The sequence below is a fragment of the Zootermopsis nevadensis genome, unplaced genomic scaffold, assembly GCF_977971745.1.
Source record: "Zootermopsis nevadensis isolate Lab colony 2312 unplaced genomic scaffold, Znev_1.0 Znev_ptg000019l, whole genome shotgun sequence".
NCBI lineage: Eukaryota > Metazoa > Arthropoda > Insecta > Blattodea > Termopsidae > Zootermopsis > Zootermopsis nevadensis.
In genome coordinates, this window is record NW_028259151.1 from 3,271,623 (window position 1) to 3,289,797 (window position 18,175).

The window sequence follows — 18,175 nt, forward strand, 5'->3', positions numbered from 1 at the left end:
GCCTGGCACTACATGAAACTATTTAAACTGCGTAAAATTATTAAGCACTACTAACTGTGGTAATTAAAGCTATATATAAAAGCTATATAAAAATTACTCAAAGCATAAATTTAACTTTGTCTACACACAAATATATATGCATATATACATGCGCACGCATGCACGCAGTGTTTGAGTCAGGTTAACAAATCCAGTAACTTTATCTATTTGAACCAGAGCAATTTCAAATAACTTATCCCAGTCTTTACTACCTACTATTTATAACTGATATACTTATAAATCAGCTCCTTACCTCTGTCTCAGCATCTCTGAGTGCATCTGCTAGAGTTGATTTCTCAGCCTGCAGGAACTCCTGCAACTCAATAGACTCAACCTCGATTTCTTGCTGTTGCTGAAGAAGTGTCTTCTGGGCTGCCAAACTCTTCTCCAAGTCCTGCAATGACAACGCATGCAGTAACAGCTGTTTATGAGTAAAATATTACTGGGAAACTCATACACTACGAGTATGGAGTTAATAAAAGTAATATGTAATTCTACACCAGAGTAGCCATCAGATCAGTCTTGCTTTGAATACGAAAACTTTTGGAAGATGGCTCTCTTCTGGGTAGTTGTGTTATATAGTCTGGTATAAGTTTACAAATATTTCAGAGTTACTAAATGCTTTCCTCATGATAGAGGCAGCTGCTTCCTCTGAAACGTCAGCAAATTTCTACCAGACTAAACAGTGCTACCATCCAGAAGACAGCCATCTTCATATTTGTCACTGTGGGAACTTGAAATCCTACTAACAAGATCTCTGTCTTAATTTGAGGAAGGACAGTATGTGAATAAATTGTTAATGAACAGATTGCAGAAAAGATGTAAATTTCAGTATCATCCACAAACATCAGACATTTTGTTATAAACATGACCCACTACATATTTAAAAAATGTACTTACAGTACTTTTTTAAAATAAATTTATTGTACTAAGCAAAAATATACATTTGTTTTCATTACTATAGATGCAGCAACATATATATTGAGCATTTGTTTGGCAATTTATTTTTACACGGAACTAGAAATATACTCAACATAAGACTGAACTCTAAATTACTTTGGACCTTAAAAGGAAGGTATGACATAATGTATAGATGAGTAGATACGAGGGTGAGTCAGAAAGTTTCCGCAATTATTTTTTTATTAAATAATTCAATGACTATGAGTATGTAAATAACATCACTTTTCGATGTAGTCCCCATTCTTTTCAACACACACAGCCCAGTAGTCCACAATATTTTTGGTTGAGTGACCTGCCACACATGCACCACTTCTTGTTATTGGCGATGTCAGATGTTTCCATTCCATACCCTGGCATTTGCTTTCTGGGACGTAATGGTGGATCCACGTCTTGTCCTAGTGACAATGTGTCTCAAAACAGTGTCACCTTCGTTATGACAGCAGTTCAATAGGCCTTGTAAGATTGTCAAATGATTGCACTTGTGCTCTTCTGTGAGTTGTTTTGGATTCCATCTTGTACAAACTTTATTAAAACCAAGTAAGTCTTAGATTATTTCATGAGCAGAACCATTACTGATGTGCAGATGATGCACCACTTCATTGACAGTCACCTGTTGATTATCCAGAATCATGGCATGGACTCCTTTAATATTTTCCTCTCTGGTGGATGTGTATCGGTGTCGTGAGCATTCTTCATCTGAGACATTTGTGTGGCCATTTGTGAACATGGTTATCCATTCACACACACTTTGTTGCAATAAAGCACTGTTTTCATATTGTGCTGAACATATGTAATGGATTTCTGCCTCTGGTACATCTTCAGCCCACAACAATCGTATCACTGCAAGCTGCTCTTCTTTGGTGCATACGTTAAGTCTACTACAATTACACTATGACTGGCCAGTAAAGGTCGAAAGTATTTCACAATAATGTAGAGTGTCTGTGCTTCTACCTGTGCACGAATATGCAGTGAAGTCAACACAACAAGCTGTAAAATAAATCATTGCTGAAACTTTCTGATTCACCATCATATAACTTATCAGACCTGACTCTAAAGGAAATGGTAATTGGCCTACAAATGAATTTTAAACTCAAAACCTAAAGAAGAATGGCCCTCACATATGAACAGATTCACTGATGAGTGGCATCTGTTACATATACAAATCCTAAATTCTTCAGTATCACTTGCAGATTGAAAACATGCTCACATCTTGCACATTATTACTTAAATGGTGACCTTCAGATGGAAATCACCTCTGGCTAATTACTGATATGATTGCTCAGAATTTCAAATTCCATTAACAAGTTTAATAACCTTCATTACCATACACCAATAATGTTTTATTGCCTTCATTCTTTCATTACGAATTTGAAGCTTCCTTACCCGCTTCAGAGTTCGACAAAGTGTCTGGAGATCATTGATCTCCTGCTGCTGTTTGAAGACCACACTGCTGGATGATTGGAGGTACGCATCCAAAGCCTGCATACAGTCCACATCGTCACTATCATCTGAAACCACATAACCAAATATTTTCATTACCACTAACATTTCTACTAAGTAAAGTAAGTGAAGCATCCAGCTACATGCCTATGAAGGCTCTTGGGGGCAGCGGAGGTATAGCTCCTACTCTTTCTTGGCCTCAGCACCAGATGGGGGTGAGTGGTCACCATCACATCCTGGCCATGCTTTACCCCTGGGAAAGGACCCCGCTACCCATTGGCCAGGAGGCTGGGTGGGCCTCTTAGCTGGTCTGGACGCAAAGGCTAGAAGAAAAATCCTCTGCCCCAACGGGGATTGAACCCCAATCGCCCAGCCCGTAGCTAGTCACTATACTGACTGAGCTATCCTGGCTCATTAACATTTCTACTAGCAAATAAAACTATGACAATTATATTCTGTTACTGCACTGAATATTTAAATCTACATTTTTAAATCATCAGTATGTAAAATGTATGATTTAATTTTAAAATTAAATTCTACTTCTCTGTGCAATGTTACAAAGGTAATTATAGACAGCATAATCCACATATGGTTCAAGCTTCCGATATGAATATTGCACTGTCCCTAATACACTGATAGGACAACACCATGTCACCATTTGTCGGCAGTAACTAAAAAGAAAAGCTGACCAGAAAAGGATGTGAATAGTTTGTTCCTAGCCAATATTCGTAACTCATGAATATATGAGTAAATAACAATACTCTTAATAGATAAAAGATAATAATAAACTGTATTTTATGTGCAATCTTTTAGAGAACCCCGCAGGACTGAGATTTTCACAGCAGTGAGTACAAAGATGGCTGTCTTCTGGGTTATAACACTGTGTAGTCCGGTAAAAGTTTATCAAAATTTCAAATGTCCTTGCTACATGGCACTACAACCCAGAAGATAGCCATATTTTAGAGAACTGTGATATTAGCCTCTATTTGGTGGTTACAAAAGTTAGGGTGATATTGTCAGTAATAAAATAAGGAATGCAAATTTTGTTGTGAAGAGCTTTAATATCAAGAAACTAAATGATGTGACAGTAAAATAACAGTATCAGATCAAATTTTGAACAGGTCTGCTGGTTTGGAAAACTTGGGCAATGTTGACATCACTAGGGCTTAGGAAAGTATTACACATAATATCAACATTTCAAAGACACTTTGTGAGTTAAATCAGCATACATCATGGTTTGACAAAGAGTACTCAAAATTATTAGATCTAAGGATGCAGATTAAATTTCAATGGCTTCAGAATTCTAGCTGAATGAATAATGTGAACAATGTAAGATTGTAAAACTAGTAGAACGTTCAAGGAAAAGGAGATAATATTTGAAATAATATTAATGAGTTTGAAACAAACAGTTATAACAAAAATCTTAGATGCCTGTACACAGGTATAAATGAATTTAAGAAGGTTTATCAATACAGCTGGCCTGATAAATTATGACAATGGTGGTCTGCTTGCAGATTCCCACAATATTTTGAATAGGTGTAAGAATTAATTTTGCGAGCTAATAAATGTACGTATTATTAACAATGTTATGTATACATCTTAGCCATTAGTACTTGAAGGGTAATAAAGTTGGAATTACTACTGAAAATCTAAAGAGGTGTAAATTAAAAGGTATAAGTCAAAACAAAACAGCAAAAAGCAATATTAACTTGTCTACAGAATGTTATTGCTGTAGGCTATGACTGACAGAAACTATAAATGTACTGGAGTAGGGAAATGTACTGACATGCATGTTGCTAATCAATCTACATCACGTGCTTGGTAATATGTCACTCTTTTGAAAATCATTCAAGACATCTTAATTACAATTAGAATATATTTTCCATACTGTTACACCACGAAATGCTGTTGAGACCCATGCTCATAATTACCAGGACTGACACCCACCCAAGTGATCTCCCTTGGCATTTCTCAGCATGGCAAGGACTCGCTGAGAGTGTAGATCCAGTTTCCCCCTTGCAGTCAACTTTTCTGCTTTCTCTTCCTCCAGCTGCTGCTCCTTAGTGCTCAATTCTTCTGTCTTCCGAACTGAGTCAGCTTTTAATCGGTTGTGGTCTTCGGTCAGAAGTCTCAGCTGGAACTCCAAGCGCTCCACCTCCTCCATTCTTTGGTCCACCTACACAACCATTCACTTGTCTTCATTAATACATAAACGAATTCTAAAAATAGCAATGCACAAAGGTGGATACTTGCTCTCACTACTTTCTTTATTTGGTCATAAGCAGGGTTAAACCTCCTTGGAAATAGTCATAAATAAGATACTTTAACACAATGTCTTAGGTCTGTTTTCTTATGAATCACAAGAAAGTAATCCTGACAGAATTACCATATAGGTTTTGTTGCATGCTTAATGTGCAGAAATGCACAGAACTATCCAAATTAGGGTTAAAAGAATAACCAAGTCAGTGAGACTGAAATAACCAATAAAAGCAAAAATATGATTTATTTGTATAACTGAAAAAAAAAATATAAGAAGGGATACCAACTTACAGTACCTTTAAAGTAGGATGAAATGGTAATCAGCTCAGTGATTACTACAGTACTGAACACAGGTGGCCAAATGACTGGTAATACCAAACATTCATAAAGCTGATGAACTGATAGCCAAAAGTACATCTGACAAACCATTACTCCTAGAAACATGGTCTAAATGAAGATAAATACTGCCATTCAGAAGCTAAAACATTATAATCTCCAGACATCTACTTAATTCCTACTAAAGTACCCAAACAGGTAGCAAAGCACTGCACTTGGACAAATGTATTAACTTATTGTCTATTCAGAAGAAGACTTATATACAAAACCTAAGCAAATAATTAGACCCTATTTATAAAACAAGAGACAAAATTAACATATTTATTTGGTGACAAATATGTAATTAAGTTGCATGTGGGTCAAAAATTGATTCCTGCAATATTATGTTATTAAGAAACAGTATACTTGCCTGTACTTCCTGATCCTGGGTCTTGATTGCATCAAGAGATCTTGGTTCTTTTACAGAAACACCTGCCAGAGCATTTTCCACATCACTGGCTGTGAGTGCTGTCTGACTGCCGGTTTCATGGTAAATGACTGTTCTACCATGATACCTTCGGCGTGGATATGGAGGAAGGCTCTTATTGAGGTTGATACCTTCCCTCTGGTGATGCTGCTTACGAAGACTTGCTGCCCTATTCAGACTTGGGTCACGGCTTACAGAATGACTCCTCACAGCTGTTTCAAAGGTGGTTTGAACCTCAGGTGACTTACACCTACGTCGACGTGGGAGAGTGGCATATTTTTCCAGTGCAGTGGCTTTACTTTCCATAAATAAATTACTTACTACAGAAGATAAACCTGAAACATTTAACTTTCGTGGCTGCCCATCAACAGTATTACCATGTGACCTAGGGGTAAGTGAATGGGACTTGCTGGCTGAGGAGGGCCAGCGACCATCATCAGTACCTCCAACAACTTTGTTTCTAATATTGCAAGTGTTTCTTGCACCTTTTCCTTTTGCTGTACCAGGAGTAGACACTGATGCAGTATCTCTCATACCTTCTGATCCAATGGACAAAGAACTGTCCTTAGATCGTATTTTTATACCACCTACTACGCTGCCACACAGAGATTTTGACATGAAAGATGATTTTGCACTGCATTCAGATGTTGTAGATCTGTGGGAACTAGATTTTATTGCACCACATGAAGCAGTCATTGTAGTTGGTACCTTTTCCCGTTTGTGGGAACTGATATTTGTGGCAGAAGGTTTGTTCACAGCACTTGTCCCCACCTTAGATGAAGGAGCTTTACTTGTAACAGGAGTCTGGCGGTGTGATGCTGTGGACTTGGGTCGTGAAAAATTCACAGGTGTAGATACCTGAGATACACTTTTTGTTTTACTAATTACAGAACTGCCATTGCTTTTTGCAACATCTGATGTGGGTGTTCTTTTATTAGCACCAGGTGTTATTCTTCTGGTGGAACTATTCTTAGGGTTACCCCTTCTAATATCCTTGCTTCCCAATGAAGAGCTTTCACTACCACCTTCACTTGTCCCATCACCATCAGCAGGCATAACTGTTGTTGTGTTGGTAACAATATCCTCTGTCTCTTCATATGCTGAGTAGCAGCTGATGAGGCTAGAGTCACAGGAAGCAGCTGGGGTAGCTGTGCTGGCTGTGAGAGAGTCTTCAAGACCTCCACAGCTACTGGTGTATCCACCACTGTTGCTACTGAAAGCCCTCAACAATGCTGGTGAAGACTCTCGTCCTCCATGCAAGGTGCATCCACTGACCTCAACTCCACTGTCACTGCCATCACCAGGTATCTTGCTGTTTCTTTCAATGGCCCTGAAATCTACATTTACAATTACTGTGCTGTTTAATATATCGACAGTATTCTCTTCTGCTTCGTTTCCCTCATTGTGTAGTGTCTCAGTATCATCATTATCAAAGAGATACATGTCCATTTCTTTGTCACTAACAACTAATTCTTCCATTGTAACTAAGTCAGTAAGGTCTATGCTATCAAGTTTATGTGAGTAATTTGTGCTGTTAACACTTTCAGTTTTAGGTTCACTATCCTTGGCTCCACTTTTAAAGCTGTGTTCTGTACCATTCAAATCTTTTAACACATGTTTCTGATCTCTGTCAATGCCAGACACATTGAAAGGCTTCTCCTTCAATTGATTCATTACATAATCAGAAATGTTCTCATTAGTGATAGTCACATCAAGGTCACAAAGTTCTTCAAAACACACTTTGTTTAATCCTATATTTTTGTCATCTCGCTGTCCACCCACATTCTCTGTATCTTTGTCGTCATCACTATCTCCTCCACTGGTCCTCCCCACTTTTCCAATACCCTGCTTCATTCCTAGGCAGATGTTCTGAAGCTGGTCCTGTAGCTGCTGACTGTCACGCTTGGCAATTGGCTTTGTTGACAATTCTTGTTCGGTACCTTCAATACACTCCATTGATTTCCACAATGCTGTGAATTTAGTCCATCATCACCTACAAAGACAACAATATGGATTGAGAGATCTGAAAGACAGCTAGGAACTGCCCGCCCCCATGTGTTTTGTGGAAGCCATGCTATCACGTAATATTATCAAATAAGTTACAGTTAAGATGCATAATATTTCTTTCTTTCATGACTCTAATTTCAGCTGGCCAAGAGGGGTGATTTAGCAAGCACATTGATGACTATAATTTAAGAGGTACTAGGCTGATGTTAGTTAAATGGAGCCTTTCTTTTTTCCTCAATCCCTGTAAGAACATTTTGTGATTCCACCATAAAATATGCCACACCATCACTCACAGAATTTTCAACCCTTCATTTGTACAATCCAGGTATTTACCTGGAAAGCTTGTGAATAAAACTGGAAAAACTTCAGCCAGGGCAAACTGTTCTCTTGTCAAAATTCGAAATGACTTCTTGAATAGAAATCAGGTGCATTACCAGTAAATGAAAACTGGCGGAATACATCCATCACGCTGGGTTCTGCAGCTTTCATTTTCAATGTTGCATGTTTGAATGCCAATGAAGGCATAGACTTTGCATGTGTGCACACTTGGTTATCATTCCATCCACTGAACTCAAGAAATAATAAACCATATCATAACTGAGTAAAACATGACAATTAGCAATAATGATCTCAGTCACAAAGGCTAATAGTGGGGAGAATGTGAAATTTAATTTGTGTAATTTGAGGTATTCACAGCGGTGAGTATGAAGATTTCTGTCTTCTGGGTTGTTGCACTGTGTAGTATGGATGAATTCATCGCCCTGATGACAGAGGCAGCATGACCTCTGAAACGCGCAACAACCCAGATGACAGAAATATTCAAATTTAATTTAGTTTATGGTTTAGTTTAGTTTATTAGATGGTTTCAAGATCTGACTGACAATGTGGTTAGAATATGGGGACACAAATTAACAAATTAAGCTGTCAATTCAATTTTTTAGCTCAAGCCTGAAAAAAATCTATACCCATTTCATCTGTGGGTGGTAGGGGGGGAGGTTTTCTGTGGTGTGATTACATAACTCAGCTTCTTGTATTCAATTCTGAAACATGTGTAAAATATCAATATATTTCTCTTACTTCCCACCACATTTTAATACTCAAAGAATGCTGCTTGATATTTTCACGATTAGACCAAAGGAGCCCAGGTTTAATGTAGTTGGTCTAGAAAAAACAAACAATTATCAGTGTCTAATAAGTACAATAATATTATGGAATCCCAATTACAAGACAGCTCTGGAGCAATTAGATCAGGTGTCTCCGAATTTTCCCATTATTCACTCCAGCACAGTTATTTACCCATTATTATAATTAAAACCATCAACAAAACTATAAATCTCACTGGAAGGTACACTATTGTTAAAATAATGTGTAAACAAATTTATGATGAATATGGTAACTTTTCTGCCTTGTGCAGTTGATACAGTTATTTCTGCTTGGATATTTCATGGCTCTGACAAAGTATACAACAAAGCAATGCAAATGCAATCACCCTAACTGTTTATGAAAGTAATCTTCTCTCAGGTTCTTAACTTGTACATAAAATTACCTTTATAATAAGTTACAAATAATGAACAGCAGACAACCTTTTATTTAGTGAGTTGTAAAAGTAAATTTTGTATTCCTTTTTGTGTATTGGTAATATGTAATATTATTAAAATAATATATTGTAAAATAAGTAATGAAAATTTCAATTTACAGTACGTACATGAACAGATCAGCTTTTTGAGATGAAAATATATAATCCAATTAAACAGCATACAGTTAAAATAGAAGTTATTTTTTAAAGAATTTTTTCCCATTTCTTAGTCAATCAGTTATAACGCATCCTTAATTATGTGATTGATACAGCTTTGAATCTTCTTTTTTGTGCTTAGTGATCACATACTTTTATTAACTTAGGAATTGATTTCCTAAATATTAACCACTTTTACAGACTTGCATTTAAAATATGCATTCATAAAGATGTCTGTGAAAGAAAAACAAAGCAGCCATCAGTCTAACTAACCATGGACATTTTGATGCATCGTAGCAATAGTAAAAGCACTCACCATTGGCATGGTACATTTTAGGATTCAAGAAAATTAATCCCAATGTTTTACCTACACTAGAATCAATATAGATAAAATGTATGTTTATCATATCTAAGTTCAATCATACAAAATTTTACATATTAACTTACAATGACTCATCAGCTATCAGTTTGTTATTAAATCAATATATATTCTGTGGTCTTTGACATTTATATTTTATTTAACGATGCTTTTTCAGTAGCTCAGACTATATTGTCTCGATTGCGAGTATGATAGCAAATAATCAATTGGAAAGAATGTAGAAGGAAGTGGTCATGGCTTAAATTAAGGTACTAACATGACATTTGCCTGGAGGGACTGAGGAAAAACACGAAATTCCCCAGGATATTCAGGATAACCGGTCTCCGGGCCGAGATCCAAACATGGGACTTCCCAAACACAAAGTAGTGTTAACAACTTGACCACGACATTCAGTCACATTCTTCAAGTATTTTTTATAATTTTTCTCATCATTACGCCCCACAACTACTTTGTATGCCCTTAAGATTTTTCAATGAGAAGTGGACACTTGGCTTCTATTTGCAAAGTATCTGAATCGGAGATGATGACTGTTTCAGATTTGTCTGCAGAATATTGATACTGAAGACACAACACACATGCTTGCCATTACAGTACACCTATTGAAACTTCAGATTTTGAAATATGAAGGATTTGGGATTGTCATGATGATTAGTGTGAAGATGGCTGTATTCTGAGTGAATGCTCTAATGATGGAGGCAGCAAGGGCCTCTGAAACATTGGTTAACTTCTACCAGACTACACAGTACTACAACCCAATAGACATCCATCTTAATTTAGAAGAATGTAAACTGTAAGTGCAAACTTACACTGGGCCCTACAAATAAGCACCCAGAAGCTAATGATATTGACAGGCACAGTGAGTTGTACGTACCTAGATCTTACTTTCTTTCCTCATACAATATTCGACGGTTATTTTCTATCAAACAAAAACCTTAAGAAATATTATTTATGACATTCCTGACTGAGATATAAATGATGAATAGGGTAAGTAGATTTACAAGTTACTGTTTATATAATATGCTCTATAAATCTTGAATTACTCTTTAAAGCCTGCTGGTAAATTTTGTTTACAACCTGCTTTAATACCCAGTGACTGCATTTACCCATAGTCGATTTCCAGAAGAAACAGCATTTATTTTCCTGAAGAGAAGTAACCAATTGATCTTTGAAATAGAGACATGTATTTTCTTTGGGGAGTGAATTACTAAAAATTACTGACATGGGCTTCAGCTTCAAAGGGTAATACTAAACCATTACAATTACTGCTAATTGCCTATCTGTTAATTACAGATGACAATAGTTATTAGTATAATTTATTGGCATATGGATACTTAAATAAGTAAAATCAGTCGCACATGGACGATTGCATTAGCGATACGATTCTGAATAGGGGGAAGGTGTCCGGGTATAATGCGACTGTCCAACGTCCCAGGACCCCGCTCTGAGAACTGAAAAATGTGTCTGGAGTTCGATCTTTAATTCTAAGGAGTCGGTGAGTGTGTCTGAATCAAGACACGTTGAATCCAGCAGTCAGGAGAGAATTCTTTAGTCGCTAGTAACAGAATACAGACATGCATTTCCAAAGAGAACAGGTTGAGGACCTCTGCCTTTACAAGTAGCAGACAAGGGGCAGGGTACGACAAAAAGTGAACCCACGTATGACTAGAGACAGCATCCTACACTACTCAGTCCCCAACTGCATCTTCCGAACTCGTTTCTATATATGAAGACAGAAAGTTGTGAAGTCAAGAATCAGCAGTCCTACATAGCTCGGTTAAAAGGACTCGTTAAGGGCTGAACGACCTGAGTTCAGTTCCCTGAATGAGCACACAATCTGGAACCCACTCATCCGCTGAATACCACGGTCTCTCTCTCTCGCTCTCTCGGGCATGAACTGCAGCAGCACGAAGATAGCATTCACCTTCATCTTGGACAGAAGTTGCGAATGTGTGCAACTACACGCTGTCCTCAAGAAACAATGCTTAATGCTTTGGAGCGCTGCTGTCACGCGCGTGCGCGGTGGCGGGAATTTTAAGTGTACATTCCAATTTTTGAGCAATTCTTTCGCACCCTTATACAGCGTATCAGCAGCTGAAATTTTGTGTCCAATCATTACTAGATGGGCTCTGTAGACGAGCAAAATTTCAGGTGAGGTTTCGACCTGACCAACCAGACAATTCCCTGGGAAACTTTACTTTTACCAGGCAGACATGTTAGGCTATACTGACGAGATACGTACAGCTAAAATGCATCCAAAATATCTGTTATATTCTTTGATATCCGTCACAATAATGGGGCAGTATGGATACAAGAAACTGAATAATAAAGTGTTTCTTCCACAGTCAGTGGACATTGTTGGTGATGCAATAACGCGCCAGACTTTTATTTTGGATATCAGCTGAGAAACAGAAAATCTTAACAAAGTTCTTCATATTTTCTTCAGACTCTCCAAGCGATTGTCGTGAGGGTGGGTTCAAACAGAACAAAACTGAATTCTTCAAGATTCTTCCTCTTTTATCATTCGTGATATCTTCGCTTCTCATAGCAGATGGCTAATCTCGACGTCAGTAACAGATGAGGTGGTGCCCGGATTTATAACTTGTGTTGGGCAAGGCCGTGGTCCAGGTATCACGGAGTTTTCCTCCGGGGCTTCCCCGGTTTCTCCGTGGCATCCCAACAATTACTCCATTTTCATCATCATTTACACACAGAAGAAGGCAATGGCAAACCACTTCTGGATCATTTGTCGAGGAAACATATGAACAGGTCCCTATCAGAGGGAACTTGCTCATAATGTCACCAGGGTCGGCTCCGACCCGATGGTACCAAAAAAATGAGGGTGAGCGATCAGATTCATGTTCCAGCCTTTCTACCCACGTGTGAGGAGAAATCCTCGGCACGCATTGGAATGGAATCTAAGAAGACGCATTCGTGGCAATAATGAGAAACCTCCCAGCGCTCGAGTATCGAACATTGGCTATACAGCATTCATCAGGCGAGAATATCACAGGACCACCATCGTGGATATTCTATAATGTTAGCCAAAACTGTCAGTTGGCAGTCGGGGTCAGAATACAAAATGAAGAAGTGTGTTCCAGCAAGACAGCTGTTGTAGCAGTTCAAAGCCGTCCCTGCGTCCCACGCGCGGCTGTTGCAGACGACGTGACGTCCTGCAACACACAGCGCATTCACTGTAGCGGAAGAAGGTGCAGGGTCAAAGCCGGCCAGCCGAATCGATTACAAATTCAATGCTGTTGCTACAATCGTCATTACATCAAAGCGAACTCAGCGTGCGTTATAAACGCGGACGATGTAAACACACAGCTGAAGAACAAACGATCTTCTGAACGTTTTTTAAACACGAGTGCTTTAGTGGTGGGTGTTTGATACTGCAACATCGACTTCCGGAATGTGTCGATCTCTCTATCTCTCTCTCTCTACATTGCTTACAATATTCTGTATTAACTAGAGGACCCGATCAATTAAAATCCTCCGATTCGGCTCCGGTTCTGCTGTGTGACAGTGGATCCTCCTCCAACTTCCTGGCCAGAATATTTGGCGTCGACACTTGGACGAATAGGTAAAACACTCATAACATCGGCGTTACGTGGTGGCTGAGTGATCAGCTTCATTCTCCGGCCGCTTTAAACCAACCAGGATAAGGCGCTCCAATCAGATACGAGGCCGAGTGAACCCAGAGCTAGTCTCGACGCGATGGTGAAGGGAAAAATCCTGCCCCTGCCTAGGATCGAACCCCTGTCGTCCAGTTTATGTCATAACATGATCTGTTTTTTAAAATCTTATAAATATGGATTAAGGCTTCATGACACTCGGTGTGAACCTACACGGATAAAAATTAAATTCTTACAAATTTGTAAAACTCAATCCAAATTTAATGTAGTCGGTTGAGCAGAAAATAGATAAACAATTCGCGGATAAAACATGGGTGTCGGCGGACGGACACATCGCCTGCCTATCGTGTGTCTTTTGGGATGTTGCACAACCCAGAAGACAGCCATCTTCAGACTAGAAGAACGCGAACCGCCTTAATGCAAGTCAGCTTACCTGTTAATTAGGAAACCACAACCGTACCGTACATCATTTCCCGTTCTATCGTTATCACGTCAGGCGTTCGTTAGAGCTGTTTCACGCCTTGCGGTCTGCCTGAAGCAGCGCTTCTTTGAAGTTGATCTTACGCAACAAAATTCTGACCCCTTTGTAAACAACCGAGTGAGTAACTCGAATTGAAAACACAAAGCTCGAATTTTGTTGAAACACCGACATACTACAGACGCGTGTATTTCTAAAGAATATTTTCGCGTTTTTGTCATACTCTCCGGATTTTGAAGCTCGCCCATGAATTTGTTTATGCTTCGGAAACGGAAATGAGGCACAAATTAATAAACAGAACACCGTGTACAATAACGAGAAAATGCAAACGTTGTTATTGAAAAGAATCACAAACAAAACAAAATCTAGTTACTAACAACAGAAATACCGGAAGTTCCAGTCACTATCTATATGTCGTCCATTCGTAAAATTCAGTACGTAAAGCGTGTGATATTCTTTAATCGCCTACACAAAGCACAAGAGCGTTTATCACAAAAAGTTAAAGGCATAAGAAATAATATACAAACCCATTTCCATAACTCTAATTTTAACACCATTCTCCCACCTATGCCTAGATCTTCCGACTGGTCCATTCCGTTCAGCCAAAATTTTGTATGCATTGAAGTCTATCTAAACAGCACACAAAAAATCAGTTCCTGCCTTTATAAAAAAACTCAAAACACTTCTTCATTACGAAACTCAACTGCTTAATGCTGTTTAAGGAAACAATCCTTCCAGATTGCATCACAACGAAGCTTGAAGCTCCTCTTTACACAGTTTCCTCCAACTTGGAGTTAATTTCTCTTTCTTAAGTCCAAATATTTTCCTTAAAAGCTTTTTCTTAAAAACCCTCGATACTCTGCACTTAAAATCGAATAAAACATCAATTGAAGCAAAACAATTAATTAATTTGAATACTTTATCTGCTTTAGGTCAACCACAACAACGTAGTGATGGCTGAGCTAGCAGGCAAACTCAACTACAACAAACATGGTCTAATTGTCTAATTACTACCGATTTTCGTGCTTGGTGCAGCGTATCACAATGATTCACATAAAAACATTTGTTACTGTAAAATTATTCTTCTCGTGTAGCCAATACTTACTGTTGATTCATTTAAGCCTTTAAAGCGTAACGTTGATCTAAATAATATTTTAAAAAAATCAGTTTCTACTTCAAAGAAACCAACGCTATTTCATTACAAAAATCAGTATTTTAATGTTGTATACAGAGATTATTTCCGCTCATTGTTATAATAATACGAAACCCGTATATAGACTTTTGGATAAACGCATAGTAACTAAATGTTAAAAACACGTGGTAGCGTCCGTGTGGCACAGTAGACGCTGTTTTAAAGTGGTAAGAGATGAGTGTAGATCCAATATAAAATTTACAGTTCCCGATTATAAAATGTTACTAACACTCAGATGTGAACAGCGCCTCTGAACACTCTGATGCATTGCGGATTTCAGAGACGGCCCTGCCTGTCCTCATATCGAACGCCCGATCCGCGGTCTGTAAGGTCACAGGTGATGACGTAACTCAACGAAGGATTTGTCTCGTGCCTTATCGTACCTCCGCAACTAAAACCACCATTTCAATCTTCAGTTCAACTTCTTTCCTCTACGATGACGTGAACATCCATGAGCAATTTCTTGCCCACACTTTCCTGAAACGTTTGCAAGCGAAATATAAAGACTTGGTTATAAAATATCTCAGGTTGCTTACCTATAAAGGCAAAGCTGCGAAATTCTAAGTCCTCAACGACTGATTATCAGACTTGCAAGCATGCAGACGTGTGGGGCAATGGAGGTACAGCTCCGCGCATTCTTAATATCGGGACTATATGGAGACAAGTGGTTAGCTTCACGCCCCGGCAGCTTCACCCCCGAGGAAAGAACCCGGTTCCCATTGGATAGGAAGCTGGGTGGGCTCAAAAGGAGTTACAGAGAGAGAGAGAGAGAGACCCTGCACTGTCGGGAGGCTGAACCCGCAGCCCGAGAAAGCCAAGCAAATACCTGCGACGTTTTGCGTACTGGGAAGTCTCGTGCTGTTTTACTAGCAGACCGAAAAAGTCGTGTTTGTACTGATTTCATGAATACTTTGAGTAATACTTTACAACATTCGAGGTACTGTAAAACAATAACAGAACAAATAAACTAATAACAACAATACGAACAGAGTAAAGTCGTGTGCTTAAAATTACTTAAGAGTCGAAGATTTCTGTCTTCTGGGTTGTTGGGCTGTGTAGTCTGGTAGATGTTAACCAACGTTTCAGAGGTCATACTGCCTCCATCATCAGGGCAACAACCCAGAAGACAGAAATCTTCATACTCACCGCTGTGAAAACCTCAAATCATACATACTTAAAGAGTCCTTTCTGAAACCTTAAAAAATTACACTAAGTCTAGCATCAGAATGAATCTATCTATACCCGAAAAATGTTCTTAGTCCTTAAAATAAACAAACTAACTAACTAATTAGATGGCTTACAGAACCCGAACGTTCATCACCAAACTCACCAACGCCCTTCACCGGACCCTGTCCTGGGCCAACAAAACACTTAACATAAACAAATGGGCACAAAATATATTTATTTAATGAATTTTAAAGACCATCCCACCACTTATTCAGAAAACTTGAAGTGAACAGACCGCTAGAAGACTTAGGATGCTCTTCCTAGTTGCCTCTGCTACTGAGACTTGGTGAAACGAATTGCAATACGTTGTAAGCAGACTGTTTTAAAATGGAGGCGGGTCGACAAATGAAATTTCCCAATTGCCGATCTTCATAATATAGCCTATAAGGGAAGCCGAAAATGTAACGTGCTAAATTTGAGGGCGGGGAGAATGTCCAGAGCGTAAGACTGGGACAGGGAAGACTAAACACAAGCTGCATTTTTTTGAATAGAGACGACATGATCGTATGTTGAATCTCACTTTCAACGTGCATGCAGCAGGTGAAACGTACAAGAAAACTGCAAGTACCTCCTTGCAGAACGCACTAAATTCTTGTTTCTGCTCCACATCGTAAAATTAAGTAAAAATTACACCAAAAACGAGTTCGCTCATGCCTCGTTACAGCACATTCCTAAGACGCTGCAGTTTAATATATGACGGACGGACGGACAGTCAGTCACACGGTTAATACACGAAAACAATTTAAAAATTATAAGATAACTTACTATTCTAAGCATGTTTACAGAAATTTGTTTAACTATGTCGCTAATAACTCATTACGTAGCCTCAAATGATTAATAAATAATGAATTGGAAAGGATGTAAACAGAAGTGGCCTTGACCCAATTTAAGGTATCATACCGGAATTTGCCTATAAGAACTGGAGAAAACCACGTAATTCCCAGTTCGGATTACTGATAGTCGGGCCGAGATTTGAAATCGGGACCTTCCAAATACGAAGCAAGAATCGTCTGCTTTGAAACAAATGTAGGCGTGTTGTGTGTACGGTTCGGATATCTTCTAGCACATTAAAACAACACCTTAAAGCTCAGTGGTTACAATATTGCCACCAGTTGATGAACTTCCAGAAGGTTAAACAAGGGCTAGTTATATTTTGGTTCCACAACTTTGAGTTCACATTTGCTTACACGCTATCATATATAAACGCACACAAACCCGAGCTAGTAGCCACAGTTTAAAAATGCTGTACTCATGTCCTTGGCATCTTACAAGTCTTTTTCTTTTTCATTTTTTCATCATTATCCTATCATCTCACTTAGTACCGGAGGCTGCTTACCCACTGACTTCCCACTGTAGGTGTTTCGTGACCACCATCCGTGTTCTTTTAGAGGTTATAATGCTCACAAGTCTAGAGGGAAAATAGGATGGATTAAATTCCATTACGACTGCCACAAATATTTAAAAACTGTTTTAAAACATATTTCCCTGTAGAGTATGGTAAGCCCCAGCTCCTCGAACACCTGAAATCGAGGCAAAACTAACCCCTTTTGGTGATGACGATAATGATGATGCCATGAATAATGACGACATAAACGGAGCGCCTAATAAGGAGAATGTCAGTCAGGCAGTAGTTTTGCGATTATTGACTAATGCGTTAACAATAGAGGAACGTGATATATTTGGCGAAACCAACAGGAAAAAATAAAACAGGCATGGGTATGAGGTCCTTTGTTAACGCGACACTGGCGTGTGTCAAAGTCGGGATATTATGAAAAAATATTAAAGCGAAACACAATTAGCAATTATTTTTATTCGTCAGTGCGTAAATGATCCATCGCATTATTTCATTTCAAGTGATTCGACATATCGATAATATGAACTACCTCTCCACTGCGCAGGTCAGTTTCAATCGGTTGTTTATCAATAGTATTTTATATGTCGTATTACGTAGACGGTAGGTAGGACGAGACTGATTAATCAAATGGAGAAAATGTCTGGCGACTAGAATTATCGCTGACTGATGAACTG

The 18,175-nt window shown here is 38.6% G+C and overlaps 1 protein-coding gene across 5 annotated transcripts in view; it reads right to left on the reverse strand.

Annotated features, from left to right (window-relative positions):
• The window catches only part of corn (microtubule-binding protein cornetto), an 86,340-nt gene that overhangs the window by 15,715 nt on the left and 52,450 nt on the right, over positions 1–18,175 (reverse strand). For all 5 annotated transcript variants that reach the window (XM_022063036.2, XM_022063040.2, XM_022063035.2 and 2 more), the window contains 4 exons: positions 5,444–7,493; positions 4,387–4,615; positions 2,383–2,507; positions 293–433 (listed from right to left, as the gene is read on the reverse strand). In XM_022063036.2, coding sequence (XP_021918728.1) covers positions 293–433; positions 2,383–2,507; positions 4,387–4,615; positions 5,444–7,456 — 2,508 coding nt within the window. In that variant the 5' untranslated portion in view covers positions 7,457–7,493. The remainder of the gene's footprint in view (positions 1–292; positions 434–2,382; positions 2,508–4,386; positions 4,616–5,443; positions 7,494–18,175) is intronic.